General features: G+C 42.2%; 1 protein-coding gene across 1 annotated transcript; it reads right to left on the bottom strand.

Moving 5' to 3' along the window:
- Window positions 1–248: 248 nt before the first annotated feature.
- On the bottom strand, window positions 249–10,162 carry guf1 (GTP binding elongation factor GUF1). The gene is made up of 17 exons (XM_075480545.1): window positions 9,941–10,162; window positions 9,654–9,765; window positions 9,354–9,502; window positions 9,152–9,232; window positions 8,980–9,057; window positions 8,810–8,893; window positions 8,665–8,729; window positions 8,371–8,574; window positions 6,091–6,230; window positions 5,690–5,813; window positions 5,124–5,256; window positions 4,475–4,618; window positions 3,548–3,681; window positions 2,233–2,334; window positions 733–852; window positions 577–613; window positions 249–464 (listed from the first exon to the last, which is right to left on the bottom strand). Exons 1-17 carry the CDS (start codon window positions 10,124–10,126, stop codon window positions 330–332), a joined length of 2,028 nt encoding a protein of 675 aa, XP_075336660.1. The 5' UTR covers window positions 10,127–10,162; the 3' UTR covers window positions 249–329.
- Window positions 10,163–12,727: the final 2,565 nt, after the last annotated feature.

The raw sequence follows: 12,727 nt of genomic DNA, 5'->3' as shown, positions 1-12,727 counted from the left end.
TGTGGTGAAAAGCTGGCTCACAGGTGCAAAATTCAGCAGTTCCTGATATTTTCAGGTTTAATCTTTCCTGTAATTTCTGTTCTATCAGGACTCTTAACATGTGGGGCGTGGGACACAGTAGTATGAACCACTTTGGATGATGGAAGGAAAGCGCTGCAAAGGCGAAAACTGTTAAATATCACAGAGAAGTAAAGAAACGTCAAACGGAGAACAGCAGAAGAGCTTGTAGCACTTTATTCAAAGTAAATCTAACAGAGCTCTTCAATAAAAGTGACCTATTCCACATATATATATAATACTTTGTAATAATGCATCAATAGTACCACTCTCTACTTTTCCTTCCTCTTCAGGACATTAATGAAGGCATCTTTGGGAACTTCCACATTGCCGATGCGCCTCATCTTCTTTTTACCCTCTGCCTGTTTCTTCAGTAGCTTCAACTTCCGGGTTATGTCACCTCCATACTTCAGAAAAAGGAAAAAAAAAAAAAAAAGACTAAATCAAGGCACCCAACTGTATATTTTTACAATCGTTTAGTTTTTGGAAAGAAGAAAAAAAATAAATGGATTGACTTACACATTTTGCAAGAACATTTTTCCTAAATGCTTTTATCCTGAAACAGACACATACACACTATGGTCATACTCCATTACATCACATCTTTTCAGGGCAAATTTTTTCAGAAGTACTTTGCAGCTGTACTGGGCATCATTTTGCATCCCTTGTACTTACGTTTCTCGTGCGATGACCTTACTTCCGATGGCTGCCTGTATGGCAATCTCAAACATCTGCCTCGGAATGGAATCCTTGAGTCGCTCACACATGGCCTTCCCTGAGCTGTACGCACGGTCCCTTCAAAGACAACATACTCATCAGAAGCAGAAGCAACTATAAAAACAAGAGCTGACCGAGTGGTGGTCATATATTTGCTTTATGCTCATGGAAAGGCAAGCAAGTGTGGTCAGCTAAATCCCCGCGTCGCCCTCTAAATGCAGCCAGAGTCAAAGAGGTGCACTGGTCGAGCACAATAAATTGATACTATTATCAGTCGTCTGATGAAGAAGCAGGAAGGGTACCGAAATGTCGGGTTACACCGTGTTATCCTCAGGCTGTAAGATTTCTAACAACCCTCCTTCATACTAAGCAGACGGAGAGTGATGTGAAAAAGAAAAGAAGAAATGATCTGGGGCTTTATTATGCATCAAAGAGGTCTTACTGAGAGAGAGCGTAGTCGTAAAAACCTGACGACTACATCCGCCAAGACAAGTGTTTTCACTGCACATGTTATAACCACACATCTCCACTTTGGTCCCACTTGTTCAGTCTTTTTTTTCGTCAGATGTGTCTCTTGGGTGTTTTGCAGCCTCTCTGAGCATCGCGCGCTCTGACCTCGGGGTGAACTCGCTGGGACGTCCACTCCTGCAGGAAAAAACGACGACTGCCTTGGATGTTTTCCACTTGTGAATAATCTTTCCTTGCTGTGGAACGATGAACTCCAAACGGCTTGAAAGTTTGGCTGTCGCGGCTGACGTCTTTCCTCCTCGTCACTGAGTGACACACACCTGAACGCTCCAGAGCAGCAAACTGTGCTTTTTCAGACACTGCTTCTGCATTTTGGCTTCGTCTTTGTTAAATAAATAGTGACACTGTGTAATATATCAGGTGTTATACAGCTGAGGTTGTATTGACCTCATTTTAAGACTCTGGTAAGGATCAGATGACTTTTCATTGTCATGGTACATAAAACCTTCAAACTGAAAAAGGACTGTAAGCTCGACATGAATGAATTGCCATCTCCATTGAAAGAGGATCATATGGTTAGAATGTACTTCCTGTAAAAGATTATCTGCTCTGTGATTGGTTACAGAATGAGTGGAATGAGACAGAGTGGCCGCCATCGGTGAAGCATAGCTTCTTTCAATTACTGAGGTTTTTTTTAGCTCTTGAACTTTGGTAGATAGTCCAATAAGTGCTGATCTGCTGTTCGTCATCACTTTTCTACTGCTGTCCTTGTCCTGAAGTCCTTGTTTGGTGTGTAAAGTCGTTGTTAATGCCAGCTGCCAAGAGGCCAGTGTCATGCTTTCCATAGCGTTGAATACATTTTATGCTCCAGAGGACCAGGATAATTGCCACAGTAATCAAGGACCATATAGTATGACCTTGAGAGCAACTTTAACATAAATAATTGGGCTACAGGAGACTGCAGTGACACAGCGTTATTTGAAAAGGTACCTGTGCACGATCGTGGTGAGCTCCTCCACCGGCCGCCCATTCAGCAGGATATCCATCTTTATCAAGTCAGCAGCCTGGTAGCCCGCATTCTCATAATCGAAGCTGTGCAAGATCGAATCAGAAAGGTGACGATAAAGCGATAAACATGCAACATGAGGGGCTCTTAAGAAGGAAAAGACACGTCACAAGAAAATACAAGCTTCTAATATTTGCCTTTTGAACTTGAAATCTGTAGAGATGCCATTTCTAGAAACGGTGTATTAAATTTAGTTTAAGAGTCCATTTCAAGATCCAGTTTAAATTATTTTTACTTGATTTTAAGAGTCTCAACAGGATGGCGCCGTCCTACCAGGTTTCTACAACGTTGTGCTCCAGCCAGAGCTCTGAAGTCTACAGAGCAGTTAGTCTGGAGCATTCCAAGATCACCTTACAACACTTTGAGCTGGATATCTTGGCTAGCCATGCAAGCACAGTTTATTCCACCTATTTTATTTCACTGTTGTTCTATTGCTGATTTTAGTTCACATCTACAGCAGATTTAGTGACTGCTGATTACACTCACATTGGTCTAACTTCTACAGCACTTTGGTCACCTGAGGCTTGTTTTAAATCTGCTACAGGAATAAACTTTGACTCGACTTTTCTTGTCTTTGAGGAAAACAATCAGGTAGAATGTATCCGAGTGGCACGCGTGTTCAATTCAAGGTGATGTGCCGTGTGTCCGTTACAGTGTGGTTCAGGTGGGCGTGGCTCTTCTATGCTTCTATACTGCACGTACTCAACGTGTGGCGGGATCAGACACACACACACAGCTTTGCTCTGTGTTCGTTTATCACACTACACTGATTTAGAGGAGCGCACAGTAGTTTTTGTGATGAATGACAGGTTTTTTGTTGAGTTCAGAAGGGTTTGAGTATCTTTTGGGTGTGATCATTAACAACGCAGCACTCTGGAGCTCAGCTCTGGTCAGAGAAGAAAAAGGATAGATGCATCTGTAAAAGCACACTCGCAGCTAATAAACATGTTCGTGTATTCTTTTGTCATTTACGCATGCAATCCACGAATGAGATGCAATCATTTTGCAAATGCTGTGCTAGACGTTAAAATGCAGACATGTTGTCGTGCAAGGCCACAGGTAGCGATTCTCTCCGACCAATCAGCAGCAGCCCGCAGAGTTTCTACGCGTCTGCTCGACTTGATCAGAATCTCAGCTGAGGTAATACCAAAAAAAAAAAAGCATCACTCAGTATCAGTTATGTTATGCGGTAACATAATTGATACTAGCTCCAGGGGAACAGGAGGTGATCAGCCTTACCTGGCATATCCAGATGACATCGATTTGAGGAGGTCATAGAAATCCACAACGATTTCGTTCAGAGGGAAGACATATTTCATCATGACACGTTGGTCATCTATGTACACCATATTCTTCTGGACCGCCCTGCGATTCTAAAAGACAGATAATCAATCTTGTTAGAACTTTATTAATCACCCGTCAAGGAAGGGCGATTCTGGTGATCAACTTCATGAGTTTGAATTACAGTTGAGGGAGACACATGTGACGTATGGCAAAGGCTTGGACGTGTCAGGTTTCTTGTGCTTAGTTTTATCTTCGGCAAAAGGGCTATTTGGAGGGACTAAAAGGCAAACCTGCACTTCATATGATCCTGTCAAACTCCATTTTCTGTCTACGCGTTACGCAAGACGTTTGCAAGGCGGACACATACAGTAAATCTCCTGTAATCCACTTCAAGGTAACCCTTAATGGAAAAAGGGGAGTTATTGATTTCAAATTCTATCTGCAGCAAAAAAATATAAGCTTCAATTAGCAGATGTTGGTATATTTTCATATAAGGAAAGCCCTACATAGATACATGTGTGCATTGACTATAGAGTTTTATGTGCATCTGTTTTTAAACGGCTCCAAGTTTACCATCACCAGTTCTCTACACGGGACCAAAGTTGCCCCCACCATTTAAACACAACCCAATGCACCTCTTTGTTTACTGTGATGGACACTTGGTTCACCTTTTTATTTAATTGTGATGGGCAATTAAGCGTACATGTCGGACTGAGTACTCTCTTTTTCTGCCCTGATCGGTACCCTGTGTGCACATAATAATTTACTGTTGCTGTGCATTAACTGGGCACATTCCCGCTCTCCCGGTCACAGCAGGCTGAATTGAACAGGTTAAACTGCAGCTTTCAGTTATTTAATTAGCATCTCCACTGTTTTTCTTACCAAGCAGAGACTCATTATCTTGCCCGTGTAAGTGTCTGGAGCGAGAATGGTCCCCAGCACCATGGGCTCCAAATACTCCGATACAAGCGATCTGTCGGGAAAATGAGCCGGATTCACAATGGTTATCTCCTCACCGCCGCGTTCCTGGAAGAAGAAGAAGAAGAAGAAGAAGAAGAAGAAGAAGATGACTCAAACATGGGATGAACTCCGTGATGCTCGTCTCATAATGTTATGTTTTGAAGGGAAAGAAAGACAAACCACATTTATAGAATTTCTAATCTGACAAGACCGAGACATCATAGGCATTTTGATCATCCGTTTTTTAAGGTTAATGAGAAAAACTTAGAAATAGTATTTACAACCTTCACTGCCAGTGGGATAACGAACGTAGTTTCCAGCTTAACTCAACTTGAACACATCAGGCATTCAAATTAGCGTCTGTCTTTAACATGAAACATGTGACCGTCCTCTTAAGGATTTCCTATCGAGCATCAGCCATATATCACTCACAGGGACGCATACCGGTGGACGCGAGACAGCCTTGATCTATTAGCAATTTTTCTGCCGAGTGGAAACGCTCTGTTGTAATCAGTGCGAGTCAAACTCAGCTGTAAAACTGGAAGATATATGAGCGGGAGAGGGCTCTTACCTTGATGAGTTTGGCTGAGGAGAGGATAGCCTTGTAGGGCACGGTGGGCGCAGTTACTATGACAGAGGCATTGTACTCCTGCTCCAGCCTCTGATTGAACACCTCCATATGGAGAAGACCCAGGAAGCCGAGTCTGTGGGAGGACGGGAGGGTCCACAGTTTGAAGTCAAGTTTAATAATTGATACGTGTTTTTAATTACAAAGAGTCTGGCAGGGAGGAGTTTGCCCACGGGGCTCATTGCTATTCCAGCACAGTGTCATGCTCCTAAATGATTTAAATCCTCGCAACTAACAGAAGCAAATCTAAATCATCTGGATTGGTAATTCAATTTGTGACCACAAATAAACTCTTATTTGGATGCCTTTTCTGCCCACTTATAGTATGTCCCAAGAAAAGGTATTTGCCAATAAGTATACGAGAGGAGTGTCCAAACGAACCTCTTCCACAGTAAAAACCAGACCCGTTTTGTTTTCTTTCACCACCGTACAAGCCAAAACCCGCTCCTTGGCCGGGGATAATAAAGAAATTTTTTTTTTTCATTCCCATGTAAAGCATTCGTCCTGACCTCCAGCCTGCTCCCAGGGCCAAGCTGCTGTCTCTCTGCACTGTGACACTCGAGTCATTCAGGGTCAGCCTCTCAATGGCACTGCGAAGACCGGGGTATTCTGACTGGTCCATTGGATACATGCCTGAGGGACAGTCCGAAAAATAAAAGGAAATGAATAAAATAACAAAAAAAAATGAGATGGAAAGATGAAAGCACTGATTGCACCATGCTGGCTGGAGAAACACAAAATGCACCAATGGACCTTAGAGCTGTAAACCCATTAGGATCTGATGCATCATATGAGTGCACCGGTTCCAACATTCAGTCGGTGCCTAAGGTCTTAATGGCTTCATTTTAATACGGTTGTATTATTTCTCATCTAGGAGCAAGAAGCAGCCGTGGATGAGAGCAGCTCTTACCAGCGAAGACCATGGCTTTGGCAGGCTTAAATCCTGGAAGAGCTTCCACCGGCTGCTCCTGCAGGTGGAGTGTGTCACCAATCTGGGCCTCCTTCACATCCTTCATCCCCGTGATTATATATCCCACTTGGCCTGCAAAGCTACAAAAACAGCCCAGATCAGAAAGAGACCCAAATACGACAGTTGAGTGAAAAGTCTGTTAACTGTTCATCGTGTGTGCCGGTGCTCTTTACAAAAGACGGAAAAAAAACAGAGCTGGTCCGCTGAGCAACAGTTAGAAGTCTCTCCATCTTTAAACACCAAGAGCAAACCGGTGAACCCTTGTGAAAAAGTACACGAAGCGTCACACGTGCACAAGTTTTCTGAGTGTCATTTCATGCATTTTAAAATGACGTAACTAACAAAAAAATTCAGGGATAAGCGTCAGACGGTTTTACCGCATTCAGAACATTTAAAAAACAAATTTAAAGGGAGAGGCCTTATTTTTTTTAAATTTATTTATTTTTTTAGGTTATACCCGGACATAAAACCAATCAGCAGTGACTGACTGACACTGCTTTTAAGATCACCGACAGAAGAGAGTTTTGCAAGATCTATCCTGTCTTGGTGTAGCATTTTCTGACAGTCGACTGCCTCAGATGTATGAAACTTGATCCAGACCTCATTTCTGCATATTTTGCAGACTTTCTTGTGATCTTTCAAAGCGGCCTTCAGCAATAGTTCTCCAGACTTTTCAGTCCAGCTCTTGGACTATTTTTAGAGGAATGTGTTTTTTGTTTGTTTAACTGACCTCTGAACAATTCCAGAATAAAAAGGCACCCAACAGAAAGGATGAACAACTAGTGCTGTTCATAGCAGACAATTCAATAAACAGACTATTTTTTTATTTGGTTGCTAGCAGCCTGTCACAAAGACGCATCCTTTGTTCCATTTCTTTAGTTGCACCTATGAAAAACACCAAATATAACACAGTTTGACAGACATAACATTGTATTTTTGCACCGAAAAGGCGATTCCCAAAGAGCTATTAGCTGAAAACTTGCCATATCTCAGCAGGGTGAAGAAGAAAGACGAAGTGTGAGCTCTGAAAACCTATCTACAGCAGATCAACAGTATCTGAAAGTGACATCCTTAAAGGGATAGTTCGCCTCTTTTGACATGAAGCTGTATGACATCCCATATTAGCAATATAATTTATTAAATTTGACTTACCTCCTGCTGCGTCCTGTGAGCCGAGTTCTGGCCTCGTTTTAGCGTTGACGAAGGTAGTCCGGCTAGTTTGCTAGGGCTTAAAAAAAAGCGTTTTGCTTCTCAAAACAATATGCGTTCAAAAGAGTAATACATTTGCATCACAAAATCGTTCATCCAGAAAAAGTCAGACCTCACAATCGCTTTGTGCTATTTTCTCTCTACCTTTGTATCACTGCGGGCTGTGTAAACTGTGCAGACCGAAGTGCAGACCGAGCAGTAAACACCATAACAGGCGCGGCTATCAGCAGGTGGCAGCACGCAGTGATAAGAAGGGAGAGAAAATAGCGCCAAGCGATTGTGAGGTCTGACTTGAACGATTTTGTGATGTAAATGTATTACTCTTTTGAACACATATTGTTTTGAGAAGCAAAACCCTTTTTTTTTAAGCCCCAGCCAACTAGCCGGACTACCTTCGTCAACGCCAAAACGAGGCCGGAACTCGGCTCACAGGGCGCAGCAGGGGGTAAGTCAAATTTAATAAATGCTGTTGCTAATATGGGATGTCATACAGCTTCATGTCAAAAGAGGCGAACTATCCCTTTAAGAAAGAAGAAAAAAATCCAGCAAAGACCTGACACAGGACCTGAGAGATGCATCTGGACCTTCAGCTGATCCATCTGCTGTTCAGCATTATTGAAGCAGTGTGGGATCATCCTGACAGAGAACGGAACAAAAGGCAGCCGACATCCAAAGGAGAGCTTTGGAATGTACTTCAAGAAGCCTGGAGAACTATTCCTGAAGACTACTTAAAGAAATGACAGAAACAGTGTCTAAGAGGGTTCAGGCTGTGTTAAAGAATAAAGGTGCTCAGAGCAAACATTGACTGTTCAAACATTTTTGTTTTTGTCTTATATACTGTAATTCTATCTAAGTTTGTAAATGTTTCCATAAATCAGTGCTCCTATTTCCTGTTTTCCTGGCACGTCATAAAGAAATGAGGGGCGGCTTAAGACTTTGGCACAGCACTGTGGAATATGTGGGGGGGGGGGGGGGGGTGCGCAACACAGAATGAGGATGAACGCAGCTTACAGCTTCTGCGTCGGGTGCTCATCTGGCCGCAGAAGGCCCAGCTCGTTGACCTCATAGGTTTTGCCGAGATAGGTCGACACGATTTTGTCCCCTTTTTTGACTCGACCTCCAAACACAGCGATGTTGGCCACCACTCCTCTGTAATGGTTGAAATTGGAGTCGAACACCAGGGCTTTAAATGGGTCATCGGTGCTTCCCGCGGGCCTGGAAGAAAGTCAAATTAAACACATCTTTTTTGCAAACGTCAATTGAAGATAATTCACGTGTGAAATGTAATAATCTGAGCGCGCCTACGCTGGGATCCTGTCCACGACGGCTTGGAGCACCTTTTCAACGTTTGTTCCAAGTTTGGCTGAAATCTGAGAAACACGAAGAGATATTTTCTCAGAAAAGTGATCACCTCAGTAAAAAAGTACTTTGTGCATGTGCTCCATCTTACCCGGATGCACTCCTCACTCGGAATATCAAACACCTTTTCGATCTGAGACTCCACTCTCTCTGGATCAGCATTTTTCAAATCAATCTGAGGGGAACAAAGTCAGATCGTCTTTCAGGTAAAGAGGGAAAATGACACTCAAATGAGCGCAGCGGCAGTGGGTCTGAGTGTACCTTGTTAATCACAGGGATGATCGTCAGCTGAGCTTCAAAAGCCAGGTAGAAGTTGGCCACAGTTTGTGCTTGAATGCCCTTCACAGCAAGAACAAATTATCAACAAATTCTTAATATGCAGGAAGTCCGTAAATCCTCCCACAATCATTCAGGAGGAAAAAAAGTTTAGTACCTGATTGGCATCAACGATCAACAGGACACCTTGGCATGCAGAGAGCGAGCGCGACACTTCGTAACTGAAGTCAACATGACCCTGAGGAGACAACATGCAACATGTAGACACACCAATCGGAGGGATGAATGATCCTCTAAGGTCCGATTAAACAAAAGAAAAACACCCTCCTCATTATGTCCCAACCCAGCTCAGAACTTACAGGCGTGTCAATGAGGTTCAGGAGATACTGCTGTCCCTCGTAGGGGTAAATCAACGAGGCAGTCTGGGCCTTCACGGTGATTCCTCTCTCCCGCTCAACCTGAAGCTTGTCCAGAACCTGTTTGTTCTTCTCAGTCTTTGCTATGGCACCTGAGGTACGACATGATTTACTCAGTTATCTTGCGACAACTAGGGAGCGGACCCCAGGTCACGTCTACAAATGTCACCGTGATGTGTATGTGTTTGACTGTGTGTACTGTAGGCCCTCATAAAGCTGGAGCCTCTTAAAAAGAAAATATACCCGTCATTTCCAAGAGCCGGTCAGCCAAAGTGCTTTTCCCATGGTCAATGTGGGCGATGATGCAGAAATTCCTGATTTTGTCCACAGGGAACTTAGAGAGGTCGACAGTGTCCTTATGAGGAAAGGGAAAAGAGCTGGCTAAATCCTGGCAGCATCTCAACAAGCTTCCACGGTAACATTTGGACTGTGCAACAGTGTGTTTCTAAGTTATGATTAAGAAGCAACATAGACTGCCAATGTTGACTTTGAATGATGCATTCACAGCCACCTGCTTATGCTTAAGGTACCTTTTCGGGCTGTGTGCTCATCAGTCTGCAGCTGCTGGACAACACAGGCAGACTTTTCATCCAGCGGTGTCTGAACACAGTGTAGCTCACATTACAGCAAGGAATTTTCCTTCTGCACATTTTAAACTGTAAAACGCGTCTTAGTATGGGTATCTCACAGAACCGTTTCGCTATAGAAAAGGACATGTTTTCTTTCAGCTGGTAGGCTCACGGCTTTAAGACTGCAGAGACAGATAAATGTTAGCTAACCTTTCAGTGGCTAGCAACGGAAAACTTCATGGTAAAATACCAACAAATGGGAACATGGCGTACCGCCTGCGTAACGTCCCAATGATTTAAGAAATAATACACGAAAATTACAAATATACTTATCAAATAGTCCTGGGTTAACCCCGGTGCGTGAGCTCTAAGAGTGCTGACATTTTAGGTGACAGGTCAGCGGCAAAGGCTCATGGGAACTGTAGTTGTTTTTGTTTTGTTATTTCAAACCAGAGACGATAAGAATGAATTAAGACAATATTTCCTCGATAGCTTCCGCTTCCAACATGTCCATTGGTTGACTGAAATGTGACAGATAATTGCTTCCTCAACATTTCGAGATCTAGAATAGGATTTTGCGCTGTTTTAGTCTTTGTTTGGTGATCATCCGTAACTGGTGTGTACAGTTTTCGGGATTAATAATCTAAAGACAGTTTTTTTTTTTGGTTTTTTTTTTATGATTCAAAGCATCTAGGAGAATCATTTTAGAAAAAGATCCTTCAAATGATTGACAGTCGGGTGTCCCGCCCACTCAGTCTGTCAGATGAAGGATAAAAATGGATATCAGTTGCTATGACAACCAGGCTGCCGCTTGCACATGAATAGATTACTGCTTCTCTCCATTGTGCAACCAGAGATAATAAGCTTCTATTAGCCCCAGTTTCTGCCTGTCATGCAATCATTTATTTTCTTTCTTTCTTTTTCCTTGCTTTTGTTTTACATTTGGGACTTTTGCACTGGTGGAAGCATGTGATTCGATTTTTTTTTCATCTCTCAAAAGAAGACGTTGGTCTTTTGGCAACCTTATTAATTGCAGTTACATCAGTAGCATAAAAACATCTTATTTCTTCCTCAAATACGTCTCTGTCTCACGTCCTCTGGACAATGAAAGAAAAGGTTTATGTGCAGTAAATGCTTCTTTCAGACATACAGCAGATCCATATGCTCAGCCAGGAGGGAAATGAAAATAGGTCAAAAACCAAAAAGTATGAAGTCAGTTATTCATGTATGTGTATGTATTTTAAAACTATTTATTGCCCTCATGATGGTCTTAGAAATCATCAAGTTATATTAATTCTAGACTATGTCATTTTCTCAGATCTGTACAGTTGTGAAATTTTTTGTCGCTGAAGGCTTCCAAACATGGCATATGCCTCTCACCTGATTACCTCTTTCACAGAATCTTTCCTACCTTGGGGGAAGTGATAGGGCATCTGCTTGCAGTCAGAAGATCTCACAGGGCATTGGAAGAGGTTTTGTACACATGAAACACAACCATCATACAACAACATCTCATCAAACTGCTTGCTATTTCTCCACAAAAGTTGTAACTTTGGGGTCTTGTTTGCATTTCCAAGACAAAGTCAAATTTACTCCAGATATGAATGTACAAAATATGCACTGTAGTTATCATGGTAGTCCAGTCAATGGGTTTAGTGTGCATTGGATACGTTTTCACCCATTTGGCATCTATCTTATTTTGAATCATCGTGATCTGTAACTTGAGTTTTTTTGTAATTTTGTATGATGGATCTGCACACAGTAATGTAAATTAGTGAAGTAGAGTGGAATAAAAACAAAAAAAACTATTAATTCTTGTAAAAAAAAAAAAGAAAAGTTAATTAAAAGGAAAATCAGACTAAAATCTAACTCTCTGGAAACACCACATGAAGAACTGCAACCCAGTCTCATGGCAAAATGTGAAATAGTCAAGTATGTGTAATGCCCGCGGACACAATTTTCTCGTTTTTTTCAGGGTACTGAACTCGAGAATAAGTCCACATTCGAAGGTTGGAGGGGCTGGATGATGGCATACCTGATTATCCAAAGCAAGAGTCAAGATCAAGTCCCATCCCAGCCTCTGGGGCCTTCACATAGCTTTACCTTGAAATATCATTTTTGAATTCTCTCACTGTTTTGTCAATGTTTCACCCATGACAAACTACTTAGTTATGGTAAGAAATACAAAACGAGATGGTTAAGCTTAGGAAAACACAATCGCTTGCCTAAAACTCACCCTGTAACAACAAATTTCATCAGCATATCCTTTTCGGGGATTGCAGGCTGCTGAGTCCCGCCCCCTTTGCTAAGTACTCAAAATGTGCTGAAACCAGACAGACTTCCTATTGAAATACAGTATTTTGAAAGTCTTGTCAGGTTCTTCTGTAAAACTGGGTGCTGGGTACAAATCCATCACTCCAAGAACACCAACCTTACGGCGAAGAACGGCTTCAGAAATTGAAAAAGAATGAAAGGAATGATACATGGCGCTAAATACAGGTAAATGCTTGTGGAAAACTTGTTTTAATGTACCAGATACTTGAGACTAGGACATAAGTTTACCAATCAGAATGACAATCACCCTCGGCACACTGCTGAAGAAAAACTTGAGTGGTTTCTGGAGACGCATGCAAATGTCTTGAAATGACAAACTAAAAGCAGAGCCCTCAATTTAATTGAGCATCTGTTGAATGACTTAAAGATTGCTGTATAATAATAGAATCATTCTGCTTGTTTCAAACTTATAGA

Source organism: Odontesthes bonariensis, chromosome 13 (genome assembly GCF_027942865.1).
Source record: "Odontesthes bonariensis isolate fOdoBon6 chromosome 13, fOdoBon6.hap1, whole genome shotgun sequence".
In the NCBI taxonomy this organism is placed as follows: Eukaryota; Metazoa; Chordata; class Actinopteri; order Atheriniformes; family Atherinopsidae; genus Odontesthes; species Odontesthes bonariensis.
The sequence above is the reverse complement of the archived record's forward strand: the minus strand, read 5'-3'. Positions and strand labels throughout refer to the sequence as shown.

Excerpts from the sequence above, each read along its gene's own strand:
- guf1 (XM_075480545.1), bottom strand. The coding sequence starts at position 10,126 with ATGTCCTTTTCTATAGCGAAACGGTTCTGTGAGATACCCATACTAAGA. Across the intron at positions 9,233-9,353 it reads TGAACCTCATTGACACGCCT|GGTCATGTTGACTTCAGTTA; the intron begins GTAAGTTCTGAG and ends TTGTCTCCTCAG. Across the intron at positions 9,058-9,151 it reads TGATCGTTGATGCCAATCAG|GGCATTCAAGCACAAACTGT; the intron begins GTACTAAACTTT and ends CTTGCTGTGAAG.